The sequence below is a fragment of the Chinchilla lanigera genome, unplaced genomic scaffold (assembly GCF_000276665.1).
Source record: "Chinchilla lanigera isolate Chin_1 unplaced genomic scaffold, ChiLan1.0 scaffold00017, whole genome shotgun sequence".
NCBI classification, from domain to species: domain Eukaryota; kingdom Metazoa; phylum Chordata; class Mammalia; order Rodentia; family Chinchillidae; genus Chinchilla; species Chinchilla lanigera.
Window position 1 is genome coordinate 2,039,130 of NW_004955418.1, and position 14,022 is coordinate 2,053,151.

The window sequence follows — 14,022 nt, forward strand, 5'->3', positions numbered from 1 at the left end:
TTCTGAATATATTTGAAAGCTCAAATTGAAAGGATTTGTTAACAAACTAGATAGGAAATATAAATGAGAAGAAGCCCAAATGATTCTAAGATTTTTGAGTGAGCAATTAGAAGGATGGAGACCCCACTGAGTAAGAGAGTTAAACTAAGGAGGAGCAAGCATATAGACAGAGGATTGGGAGTTCAGTTTTAGATGTATTCAAGGCCTGAAATGTCTGTTGGATTTCCAAGAGAATACACTATGAACGTGCTGCCTAGGTAAAACACAGTTTCACATCTACAAGAAAATCAAGTGGATCAATGTAATAACTTTTCTACTGACGCATGAAAAATTTCAATGTCTCAATTTTTACTGACTTCCTAACATGGTAAAAAAGGTTCCCTACTTAAAAGGATCTCAAATATTTCCAAAACTTAATATAAAGAGAGATCTTGTCAGCTTGACAAGGTAGAGAACACAAATCACCCATGGACCCTCTAACCCAATTATCAGATCTCTGATAATTCTTTCATGGAAAAGCAGGAAAGGCTAGAGTTGTACTGAGGACACTTACTGCTGAGGATGTAGAGAAGACCGGGGGGAAGGGTATGCCTGTGTCCAGGGGGGTTTGAGGAAGCTTCCCGGGCCCGGAGTGAAGGAGGTCTCGAAGGCTAGAGCCTTCGGTTTTGTTGTTGGAGGCAGTGGGACCCAGTAACAGACTGTTAAAAAGCTTTGGAGTCAACGGAGAGACCTTTGCAGTGGAGTTGAACGAGTCCAGCCCAAAGGGTGAATGAGACTCTTTATTGAGCACCGACCTCAGGGACCCTGCTTCTGTAAGAACATAACCGGGAATAGCATTAGGCACAGTAAGGAATACCCAGCAGACAAGTGACTCCTACACATCAGCCGAGTGCCCCCCAAAACTGTCTCAGGTTTGTCAGAGCCATGCCTGACAAGCTATGAGTACTGAGGTCTCAGGACCAAAGGGAAACTTCCTTTCTCTTCCAGATATGGATTGTAAACTTCCCTTTGTTCCCATCATCTTTGGTCTCTCTCGCTTTCTATGACCATTCTTCAAGTGTCTCCAGAATTCCTGTACTGCAATCAGCTGGAGTTCTTATTAAAAATGGAGATTGTTGGTCTTACCCCAAGAGATTCTGATTAAATGTTTCTGTGGGGTGAAGGTATTTGTATTTTTAACAGTTCTTAGATGGCTCTTGTGTCCACTGAACGCTACTTGTCTAAGTCTAGCTCTGAACCTTGGATGTAAACTAGAACCACCTGGGAAGCTCCTTAAAAACTCCATCAATTCTGACTAAGGAGGTCTGGGGAAGGACCCAGGAATATGCCTTTTTCACAAAAGCTCCACTTCTGGAAAGACATAAAAGAGATTCACTTATTTTATGTGACCAGCCAGAGAAAGCAAGCGACATCCTTCATAAATGTGGATGGTAATGTTTTGAGTCTGAAGAATCCCATAAGAACCCATGGGCAAGCATGAAAGAGTATAATGTTCATCTCACCTTTTGTTTCTTCTTTTGCCTTCTGAGTTGCCAAGTCTGCCAACCAATGCAGGGCAGAGGAGGGGGGCGTGGTGTCGGGGCACAGGGGCCTGATGGCTTTTAGCTCACTATTGCTATTGGATGCTGAACCGTCTGCTTTCAGGGGCTCTTCAGGTCTGACATCAGTGCCATCACCTTTAGGAACGTGGTTCGGCTCTGGCACCGTTCCCACTGCAGTTCCTCCTCCACCTGAGAAGGTAGTTTCATTTCCAGAAGAGGCACTAGGGTTTATGCTAGGAAGCTGGAGCACAGAAGGGTAGAGTGCTGGTTAGAAGCATGGCTAGTTCAACATACTGCATTCGTACTGAGTTCTATAAGGTGCTGCAAACTATGCTAAATTCTGTGGAAAACACAGTGAATGAGACTTGAAGTTTACAATCTAAAATAATGACGCATGCTGGAGACCATTTCTGCAATGGCAAGCTGGTGATTAAAACTTGATCCCACAAAGCCATTCTGGGGATTAAATGGGATAGATTTATGCAAAGGGTCTAGCAGAGTTCTAGTGTACCATAAAATGCCCCCACCCCAGCCAGTATACTTGTTTGTTAGTTGCCCAGGTAATAGTTCTTGTTCCAGTTCCAGTTGCTCCTATCTCTTAGAAATGGCTGGTCACTGTGATGCACATTGTATAAATCAATCCCCAGTTGTCAAGACATTCTGCCTCTGTACTTCCTGCTTGCTTATCTCATATAAGCCCTAGACAACCAGAGACCAGGGCCTGATATTCTGGGAATGATCCCAATCACTGCCCATTGACTTAAATAAATCTGCCTCCTAACCCTTGGTGTCATTTTGGTGTTTCTACTTGCCACTGCATTTGGTGTGTTGGTCAGGAAGACCAACTGTGCTGACTTCTTTGGCCAACAGTTGTGGCCCTCCAAGATGGAACAAGAACCTCTCCAGGTCCTGACAAGGGAGGCGCATCCTTGAGAGGCGCACAACAGACAAAGGGGTGGGTGCCTCTCAGAGAGAGACCATTCAGATGCCCACCTGGCTGCACCCCTCACAGGGACTTAGGCACAACTTAGCTAAGGAGGGTGCAAGGCCTCTGTTATGCCATGTGTCTATCCCCGTGTAACTGCAGGTGAGGGCCCAGTCAGCCACCCTGACCAGTGCTCCCTAGTCTTGGTCTCTCTCTGAGAGGCACCCACCCCTTTGTCTGTTGTGCCACTGCTTAAGGGTATAGAACATACACCATAAGAAGATAAAATGGCAACTAATTAGTTAAAACCCACAGTCCCTGACTCCAGGAAAAAGGGCTTTTATGGAGTTAAAAATAAAACAAACTGCTCTTTGCATCTCAGATGCAAAAGGATAAAAGGAAAAAGATAGAAAGGATAAAAAGGAAAAAGAGGCCTGTTTTTCCTGAGAATTCTGCTTTAGCACCCTTGTTTGCCTCTGCAGTTGCTTCCAACACCTATAGCTTCTCTCCCCACTCCCAATTCATCTACTTCCAACCAAATGAACTGGTTCTAGCTAGCCATTGCCTGCATTCAGCCACACAGACCCCAACCCCCCTCCACCAGGGATGACTGTCATCACTGGGGCAACTGGGACTCTTGTCTTTTGCTCCTTCTGCCAGGCACAAACTTGCAGCCTGGGAGGACATCTCCTTTGTACCAGGCCAGTTAGCCTCCATCTTGTTTAACCCTGCAATTTCAATTTTGACTGTTCCCTGAGAGAAAGATGATGCCTGCACCAGCCTAAGATAGATAACTATAATGCTGAAATTCTAAAAACTCTCCTCCCAGAGGTATAGACTAAAGGCTCACCTCTGGGCCTGGCCATCAACCATGCCACCTGTTACCTCCATTGTTGTCAGATGTCATGGTAAGCCCAAATAGGCATCCTGCCACACATCAGCCTGATAGACTGTTAATCACCTTGGGCAAGATCTCCGTGCCGTCAGCAATGCAGCCATCACCTTGCACTCTGTGGTTCCCGACCTGTACACCCTTTTGAACTGTTAAAAGATGCCTTTCTCTGCTTGCGAGTTGCTCCCATAAGCCCTGAGACAACTGGGCTTATGGGAAAATAAGGAAAACTGGGAAAATCCTGAGACAAAAGGCCAGCTTACTTGGACTCAACTGTCATAAGGGGTTAAACACTCTCCTATTATTTTCAGGAAGGCTCTGACAACAGATTTGGCTCCATTACAGTCCCCTGTGCAAACAGTGTAGACTGTCAAGCAGCTGAAATACACCTCCTCTGCCTGTAGAGCCAGTTCAAGCTGCCAGTGCCACTGTGACTGCCCTCCATATATGCTGCCTCAGTCTTCTGCCACCTATAGCCTGTTGGTACACCTACCTGGACCTAAAAATACTTCCTTCTGCCTTGATTGGCTCCTACCAGCCAGTCCCTCTTTGCCCTTAAATGGAAAGGCCTAAGTTCTGGACTCAAAAGCCAACTGACCTGGCCTCAACCTCCCAGAGGTTCAAACACTTGTTTCCTCTTTGAAAAAGTACTTCTGATTAATGATACTCAAGCTGCCTGCTCAAAAGACACAAAAGCTCTGCTGCAATGTCTGGCAGAAACTGGTTATAAGAAAAAAAAAACAAAAAACACTAAGAGCCACTGTCCTTCTGATCAGGAAAGCCAACAAGCTCATCTTAGACCAAGACCTAACTGTTTAGGTACCACATGCTGTACTGGGATGAACTGTTCTTAAAAATGGACCCCCCTGACAGATGCTGAGTACACCCTGTTTACAGATGGAAGTACCTCTGTTAGGAATGAAGTCTGACAGGCTAGATATGCTGTGGTCACCTTGGATGAAACTATTTTTGCCAAAACTCTCCTGCACCTGCCACCAATGACTCAAATTAACCCAGTCCAGAGGCCTAAACACCCTCCAGGGATGGATCCAACTGACTAAAACATCAAACCAGCCACCAGACCTGTCCCCACCGTATGATCTGGAAGCTCAAGCTGCTGCAGTGGCACTTGTACCCCAGCTCAGGCTTCAGTGTCTGTGTCACTGGCCCTGACCTCCCACCCCCTATCCATACTGAGAAGACATTAAAAATTCGTAGCATCCTGCTATGAAAACATTATCCCTAGATATGGCCTACCCTTGGTCACTGGCAGCAACAACAGGCCTACATTTGTAGCAGAAGTAACTAAAAAACTAGATATAATAAAAACTACATACAGCATATAGGCCACAAAGCTCTAGAAAAGTTAAAAAAAAAACAACAAAACAGCTTGTAACCAGTTAAAAGACCAGCTATATCTGTAGACATTCTTGCAGACATATAGATCCCAGGTACATATTAACTATGTCTACAAGTTTCAGAAATCTAGCCTTAGATCTGCTGAAAAATTTATTTGCATACTTCATCTGAGGCTCATTCTGAAAAGACAATGCATGCTGAGCAGTCCATGCACGACTGAAGTCTGAGGACATCATTCATAGGATTGCTCCATATCTATTCCTCTTGCTTTCTGTGTCTTTTCAGGCTGCTTATCCCAGTCCTTGCTTCCCTGCTCCCCCACTAGCTCCTACCATAGCTGTGGTTTTTGTTAACAGAACTGGATTCTACTAGCCCCAGTCCTTGCTTTCGCAGCTGGCATGTTTTTTTTTTTTTTAAATTAAACTCTATGGACGATTGCCCCAAGAGAACAGAACAATCAATCAAATACTTAACCAAGATTTGATGAGCATCCAAGACACACTGGACACTCTCCTTAGATCAGATTAGCTTCCTCATTCCCTTGCCAGAGTGAAATTACAGAACAGACGGGCCTAAATTATGTCTCTTAATAGGCCCAGCAAATCTTTGCTGGGGAAATGAAAAGAGAGGCGAAATGTAGAGAAAATGCTCCCACCATCCCAGCCGGTATGCTTCAGTTTGTTGTTCCTGCTCCAGTCCCAGTTCTCCTGACTCTTAGAAACGGCTGGTCACTATTATGCCCACTGTATAAACCAATCCCCAGTTGACAAGCCATTCTGCCTCTGTATTTCCTGCTTGCTTATCTCATATAAGTCCTAGACCTCCAGAGATCAGGGCCTGATATTGTGGGAATGATCTCGATCAGTGCCTGTTGATGTAAAATAAATCTGCCTCCAAATCCTGAATGTCGTTTGGTGTTTCTGCTTGCTGTTGCACTACCACACATCAGTAGATGTTTATTACTCTACCACATTCCTCAGCTTTCCAAATTATTTGCTCTAATATATCAACTCTTCTGAAAATGTATCTCCAGATCTCTCAACATTAACCCCTTAGGCTTTTATCAAGGAGTATATGTTAGTGATGGTCCTAGAAGGGCTTTAAAATATAAGCAGCAAGCAGTATGTTGCGGCTTTTGGGGAGGAGCACTGGGGACTGACCCCAGGGAGTGCTGAGCTACATCCCTAGTCCTTTTTCAGTTTGAGACAGAGTCTCACTAAATTACCCAGACTGGATTAAAATTTGTAATCTTTCTGCCTCAGCCTCCTGAGTATCTAGGATTATAGGTATCTGCCATTGTACCTGCAATAGTTGCGGATTCTTTAAAAAACATATCTGTGATAGTGAGTACTGAGGCAGGACGACAGCTATGAGTTCAAGGCCAGCCTGAACTATATAGTGAGACTCTGCTTCAAACACCAGAACCAAAACCAAAACCAGAAGCAAAACAAACAAAAAAACCCAAACAACAAAGCTCCTGCATGTTCAAAGTAGCTTCAAATCAGAATGAACTCAGTTACTCACACAGCAATGGCAAAATCACCATCTCTGTAGACTTGGAGTTGCTTTCAGGGGAGAAAAAACCCAACAACTTGGGCCAGTGTCTTCTGTACCTCAGATGAACCCACTGATAGGAACCATGTACCTTCTTAGGTTCTGCTAACCTTTTCTATTCTCTTCATCCACAAAGACCCCGACATCTTCACAAGATACAAAAGTACCATGTTATTTATCACCCAAGCCTGAATTGGTTTTAAGATGAATGAAGAGAAACCGCACCAGTCAGAGGGAACTAAAATCTAAGTACATTTTTCTGGGCTTTCTCTAGAAGGCTTCCTCATTCCCTAATTCCCCAGGAATCCTACAGAAGCCTAGCACAACCCAACTGAAAATAGGGCATTTTTAGTATTAAGAATTGAAGCTACACCCACATACACCACTTTACCTGGGACATCCCGTTGGTAACGGCAGGTCTCAGCACAGATTTGTTCTGCCGACTAATACAAGGGCAGTTTGCTTTAATGCCCCACTTGCCCCTGGCAGCATGTACCATATCTCCAATATTGTAAAGAGCTGAAAAAAGGACAATAATTAATATTGGTTCAGTTGTATGTACCATGTGTTGGACCATGGACTGACTTTATATTGTTACCCTCAATCCTTAACCCATTTCCACACAGGGACTGCCTTTATTCTTCTTTTTTTTTTTTTAAGAGAGTCTTATTATGTAGTTCAGGCTGGCCTGAAACTCAGCAGAGATCTGCTTGCCTCAGCCTTCCACAGCGTCAGGATTACAGATATATGCCATCATGCCCAGCTTTAAGTTAGATTTTTATAAATCTAAAACCAGCAGTCTTGTTGGAAGCCTAAGGACTGGCTATTTCATTCTGGTCCAGCCAATCACAGGAACGTAACATGATATATGGAACTGTGATGAGGTCCTATCACCAGAAACGGGGAGCAGACTGTGGACTAGCTATATGCACTCTTTTTTTGGTCTTTTTGAGGCAGGGTCTCGCTATGCAGTTCAGACTGGCCTTGAGCTCACTTGGTAGCTCAGGCTTGTCTCAAACTCATGACAATCCTCCTGCCTCAGCCTCCCAAGTGCTGGGATTACAGGCATACGCCACCATGCCCAGCCACTATATGCACTCTTAACACGTCCTTCGAGCCAGGCATGGAGGCGCATGCCTGCAATCCCAGCACTTAGGAGATTACTGTGAGGTCAAGGCCAGCCTGGGCTACATAGTAAGTTTAAAGACAGCCTGAATTACAGAGCAAGATCCTGTTTAAAAAAAAAAAAAAAAACCCAAACAGCAACAACAAATCTCCCCCAAAACCGAAACACTTTTCCCAAAAAATTTACAAAGACATTTCCTCACCAGTGCCAGGGATGATCTGTGTGGGCATAAGATTCTCTGGCTCATGGGACTGCCCCTTTGCACACTTTAACCAAGAGAAAACCTCTTCGTCACCCATCTCCTCTGTCTCTGAAACACAAAAGAATGATTTCACTTAATTCATTAGGATCACAAGATAGGTCCCTCTTGGTGACAAGTTTCAGAATCCCAAAACCAATTTTCTCATGACGAAAGATTTGGTAAGAGCTAACTTTCAAAATATAGGCTTTACTCTGGTACAATTTACATTTAATAAACTAACAACTGCAAGTGTGTACTTCAATGAGTTTCAATGAATGTATCCAGCTGTATGAATACTACCATCATCATGATACAGAACACTTCTGTCCTGTCTCCAAAAGTTCCCTTGTGCTCTTGAAGGTTAATGGTTTTCCTTCAATCTTGGCCACCACTGATCAATCTTCTAGCACTAAATCAGAATTTCTAACACTAATTAGCATTTTGTATAGGTGGAAACATACAGCTCAGCACAATGGCGTATACCTGTATTCCCAGCAGTGGGGAGGCTGAGGCAGAAGGATTGTGAGTTTGATGCCAGCCTGAGCTAGGTGGTGAGTTCCTTGTTCCACGCCAGCCTGGCTTAGGCAGTAAAACTCTATTTCAAAAGAAACAAAAAACCCCAAACCCACCAAACAAACCAGTAGGCATACAGAGTATAATCATTTGTGTTAGCTTTTTTTTGTCATCATAAATACTTTTGAAATTCATATAGATGAACTATTGCAGTATCAGTAAATTAATTCCTTTTTATAGCTCAGTAGTATTCCATGTATGGATATACCACAAAGTTATCTATGCATTAGCTGGCAGATACCTGGATTGCTTCTAATTTTTTCACTAGCATGAATAAAGCTGCCAGAAATATTCATGTACAAATTTTTGTGTAGATATGCTTTCATTTCTTTTGTAAATAATCTAGGAGTCAGATGCCCAGTCACACAGTCATGTTTTAACTTTTTAACCTTTAAGAGAAGCCATACTCTTTTCTAAAGAGATGGAACCAATCTGCATCCCTACTGGTAATGTTTAAGAGAGTGATTTCCTCCACATACTAGCTAACACTTGGTATTGTTAGCTTTTAAAATTTTTGCCATTCTAGTTATGCTTTTCATTTGCATATCCCTACTAGATGATGTTTTCTATCTACTTGTCTACACTGTTTAAATTGTTTGGCCATTTAAAAAAAATTTTTTTTTTAAAAAAAAAGCTGGCCACAAACTTGCAGCAATTTTCCTGACTCAGCTTCCGAAGTGCTGGGATTACAGGCATGTGTCACAAAGCCCAGCCTTTTTATTTTTACTTTTTGGTTTGTGCCCATTTTAAAACTGGGCTATGTGTCTTCTTGTTCTTGTGCTGTGAGAGGTCTCTATCTATTACAAACACAAGTCCTTTACAAGTGTGAGTGACAATCCTTTCCTCCTAGTCTGTGGCCTCTCATTTAAATTTCTTAACATTGTCTTCTGAAGACTGAATTTTAAAAATTGACAACTAACTTTTTTGCACCATGTCCTATGTAAGGAATATCTTTCTAACCCAAAGACATAAATATTGTCTCCTCTATTTTTCTTTTTCTTTTTTTTGTCTTTTTGAGACAGGGTCTTGCTGTGCAGTTCAAGCTGGCCTTGAGCTCACTTTGTAGCCCAGGCTGGTCTTGAACTCAAAATGATCCTCCTGCCTCAGCCTCCTGAGTGCTGGGATTACAGACATGCACCATCATGCCCAGCTTCCTCTATTTTTCTTGAAGTTAGTTTTAGGGTTTTTAAAAATTTTTTTTATTTTAAAAAGAGAAAAAAAAAACCCAAAATTTCAAAACAAGATCATAGGAGGGTAACAATGGTTAATACACTGTATATTGTTATCTTTAAATTACTCAGAGTACAAGATATAGGCATTTGGTTATCCAGACAATATTAGCACAAACCTTTCTTTTCAATGAACTAAGAGAATTTAGTAGTATCTTAAGTACCTTGTATATATATATTTTTTTCTTTTTGCTTTTCCCTTCTTTCTTTTCTCCTTTCCCCTAACCCAGTTTATCATTCCTTTTAAACAGTTTCTTCCCATTTTACAATTATAGTCTTAGTTTTATGCTTAGGTCTAGAGTATTTTATGTATTGACTACTATAATATCATAGTAAGTCTGAAACAGGATATGTCCTCCAACCTTGTTCTTTTTTGTTTGCTTTTTTTCTAGGTCTTTTGGATTCATATAAATTTTAGAACCATTCTGTCAATTTCTACAAAAAAAGCATATTGAGTTTTTGGTTGGAAATTATATTTAATTACAGATCAGTTTAGAAGAACTGACATCTTAGTATTTGTCTCTATATGAATATAGTACATCTCCCCATTTACTTATATACTTTTTTTTTTTTTTTTGGTTTTTTTCCGGTACCGGGAACCGAACTCACGACCTTGCGCTTGCCAGGCAGGCGCTTTTCCCACTGAGCTAAATCCCCAGCCCAATATACTTTTTTTTTTTTTTTTTTGCCTCTTTGAGACAGGGTCTTGCTACGCAGTTCAAACTGACCTTGAGCCCACTTTGTAGCTCAGGCTGATCTCAAAGTTGCAACAATCCTCCTGCTTCAGCCTCCCAAGGGCTATGATTATAAGTGTGTGCCACCATACCTGGCTATATTTGCTGAATTTATCCTTAAGCACTGCTTTTTTTGGTAGATTAAACAATCAGGAAAGCATTCCATCACTGAGCTACACCCCCAACCCCACTTTGTATTATTTTGATGCTGCTGTAAATGACTATTTAAATTCAAAATTTCTAACTGCCAATTGCCATTATAAAAAGAAATACAGGCAGGTGTGGTGGCGCATGCCTGTAATCCCTGCACTTTGGAGGCTGGGGGCGGGGGGTGGGGTGGGGATAGCTCGGAGTTAAGAGTCCAGCCTGAACTGCAGAGTGAAACCCTGTCTCAAAAAGACAAAAACAAAAAATAAACAAAACCCACAAATACAATACATTTTTAGAGGTTAACTTTGTATGCTACAAATCTCACTACTTTTTTACATGATCATGTCGTCTGAAAGTAAAAACCATTTTACTTCTTTCTAATCTTACGGGGTTTTTTTTGGGAGGGGTTACTGGGGGTTGAACCCAGGACCTTCAAAATGGGCTGCATCCCAACCCTGTTTTATTTTTTAGGACAGGGTCTCACTAAGTTGCTATGTTGCTCATGTTAAGCTCAAACTTGTGATTCTCTTGCCTCAGCCTCCCAAAGTGTTGGAATTACAGGTGAGTGTCACCACACCCAGCACAACCTTGTATCTTTTACTTCTTTATATTAATAACTCCAGTACAATGTTGGCTAGAGGCTACAAAAGTGGACACCCTTGCTTTGTTCATTCTAGGCAAATGAAGGAAGTCTTTCATATCATGTATGATCCTCCTGTATATATGTTCTTCAGTGTCCTCAGACTGTATTTCTTTATCACCCCTCTGAAGAACAGTTTCAGGCCTTTTTTGGTAATTGCCTCCCATTCTATGAAGTTTTAATGCCACGTATACTATGTGTCTGTTTATACACTATGGCCCTCTGGATGGTCTGAGCTGTGAAATAGGTTGAACAAGTCTAATCCGAAAATCTCCAACTTTTTGTGCACTCAAAAAATTTCAAATTTCAGATTGTTTTGTTTCTGGTTATCTTTTTTGAGTCATGCTGGGCCTCGGTCTTGTGGGTGTGGGTGGGTACGCTGCTGCTGAGCTACACCTCCAGCCCTCACATTCTACTCTGGATGTAAGTACAGGATATTCAACCTTGACTGTCTTCCCCAGCAAGAACCAATTCTCACCCTTGTTTGAAAATGCATGACCTATTTTGTTAAGTATTCAGACAAATATTTTCCTGTATTTCTTCAGATACTCATATGGTCCTTTCCTCTTTCCTCTTTTGCTTCTGTTTTCTGAGACAGGCACTTGCTATGTAGCCCAGGCTGGCCTTGAACTCATGATCTTCCTGCTTCAGCTTCCTAAGTGTCAGGATTACCATGTGCACTACCATACCTGGCTAGACTTAAATTTGACAAAATATTTTTACATCTTTGTTCACAAGAGATATGGGGCAAATTTTCTTGGCTTGTCAAGTCTACTAGTTTTGTTTTGTTTTTGTTTTTTTTAAAATAGGACTTCCCTGTTTAGTCCAGGCTGGCCTTGAACTCATGAGCCTCCTGCTTCAGCATCTAGAGTGCTAGGATTACAGGCATTCTATATTTGGTTTTGATGTTAGTGTAATGCCTTCATAAAATGAGTTGTTTTCTCTATATTCTTTCTTTTTCTTGGGGGAGATTGCTGGTTTCTCCTGTAATTCCTTCTTTAATCTATGAACTATTTAGAAGTGTGAGCTGGGCGTGGTGGTGCTCGCCTGTAATCCCAGCACTTGGGAGGTTGAGGCAGGAGGATCATTTTGAGTTCAAGACCAGCCTTGGTTACATAGAGAGCTCAAGGTCAGCCTGAACTGCACAGCAAGATCCTATCTCAAAAAGACCCCCCGCCCCCCAAAAAAGTGTGTTGCTGAATTTCAAAGTACGTATTTGGAATTTTTCAGATTTTTTTTTTTTTTCTTTCGAGACAGGGTTTTGCTATGCAGTTGAGGCCGGCCTTGAACTCATGGTGATACTCCTACCTCAGCCTCCCAAGGGCTACGATTATAGGCATGCGCCACCATGCCTGACTTTTTAAATTATCTGTTAGCGGTTTCTAATTTAATTCTTTTCAGGTCAGAGAACATAATCTTTATCATTTTAACCACCTGATATTTATTGAGATTTATTTTACAATCCAGAATATAACCTATTTTGGTAAATGTTCTATGGGCACTTAAAAAATAACACGTATTCTGTTGTTGTTGGAGAGTATTCTATAAATATCAATTAGGTCAAGTTGACTGATGGTGCTAAGTCTTCTATATACTTACTGTTTTTCTCTATTCTATAAATTATTGAGAGAAGGTCTTGGGCTGGGGATATAGCTCAGCGGGACAGCACTTGCCTGGCAAGTGCAAGGTCCTGAGTTTGATTCCCCATACCAAAGAAAGGAAGGAAGGGAGGGAGGAAGGAAGGAAGGAAGGAAGTCTTGAAACCTCCAATTACAGTTGTGGATGTCTATCCCCTTTTAATCCTATTGGTTTTGCTTCATACGCTTTCAAACAAGTACACAAATATTTAGAGTTATTCTATCCAGTTGATGAACCGATTCCATTATTATTATGAAATGACCCACCCTATATTTACTAATACTCTTTACTCAAAATTTACTTACCTGATACTCATATAGTTAGTTATTTGGAATAGTGTTAGGTATGGTATATAACTGTCTCTTTTTTTACTTTTAAGTCTTTATATTTAAAGTAGGTTTCTTAAAAAAAAAAGTAGGTTTCTTATAGTCAGCATTAGAAATGTTTTCTATTTGTCCCTTGTTTTGGGGGTTCATTTCTTCCTATCTTCTTTTGGATTATTTAATATTTTTTATGATTTGATTTTGTCTACACTTTTGGCTTATTATCCAACCTCTCTACTTTTGAGTGGTTCCAGGTTTACAGTATTACTTTTCAACTTATCACAGCCTTTCTTCAAGTATTACACTATATATGAGGTATGGTAAAAAATACAATGTGTGGTTTTTTTTTAATTTTTATTTTTTGAGACAGACTCTCACTCTGTAATTCAGGCTGGCCTTGGGCTCGCTATGTAGCCCAGGCTGGCCTTGAACTCACAGCAATCCTCCTGCCTCAGCCTCCCGAGTGCTAGGATTACAGGGGTGCACCACACCTAGCTCACAATGTGTGTTTAAATAAATTTATTACACTGAAAGACACATCGCCATTAATCCCCCTCAAAATACTTCCCTTGCTTTGAACACACTTATCCCATCATTCTTGCCACTTTCTGAAGCAGTTCTGGAAGTCCTTTTGTGTCTTTAGTTGCGCTGTAGTGGCTGCCTCGATGTCCTTAATTTTTTCAAAATGTTTACCTTTCATGGTCATTTTGACTTTGGGGAGGAGCCAGAAGTTGCACGGTGCCAGATCTGGAGAATAAGGTGGATGAGAACACACTGTAATGTTTTTACAAGCCTGCCTTTCTGTTGGATGGCACTCAGCAGCAGCATTCACTGTATTTTTTTATTAGTACATGTTCGCAGTACACAATGATTACATTTACTGTGGGCAGTTGGTACATGTACATAATACATTTTAATTCTTTTTTTTCCATCCCTCTAGCCCTCCTCTCCCTCCCTGCTCCTTCCAACTCTTGGTCCCCTTCCCATTTGCAAAAGCTCTATTCACTGTATTTTTAAAAAAATAATCACATTTCATAAAGCCACCATGAAAAGGACTTCCAGAACTGCTTCAGAAAGTGGCAGGACTGATGGGATAA

At 41.4% G+C, this 14,022-nt stretch overlaps 1 protein-coding gene across 5 annotated transcripts in view; it reads right to left on the reverse strand.

Annotated features, from left to right (window-relative positions):
* Kdm3b (lysine (K)-specific demethylase 3B) overlaps window positions 1–14,022 on the reverse strand; it is a gene marked incomplete at its 5' end in the record, with an annotated part of 71,970 nt that overhangs the window by 12,876 nt on the left and 45,072 nt on the right. For 3 of the 5 annotated variants that reach the window (XM_013512960.1, XM_013512959.1, XM_013512962.1), the window contains 5 exon segments: window positions 554–810; window positions 1,503–1,782; window positions 6,663–6,790; window positions 7,600–7,707; window positions 13,619–13,672. In XM_013512960.1, coding sequence (XP_013368414.1) covers window positions 554–810; window positions 1,503–1,782; window positions 6,663–6,790; window positions 7,600–7,707; window positions 13,619–13,672 — 827 coding nt within the window. 5 annotated transcript variants of the gene reach the window in all.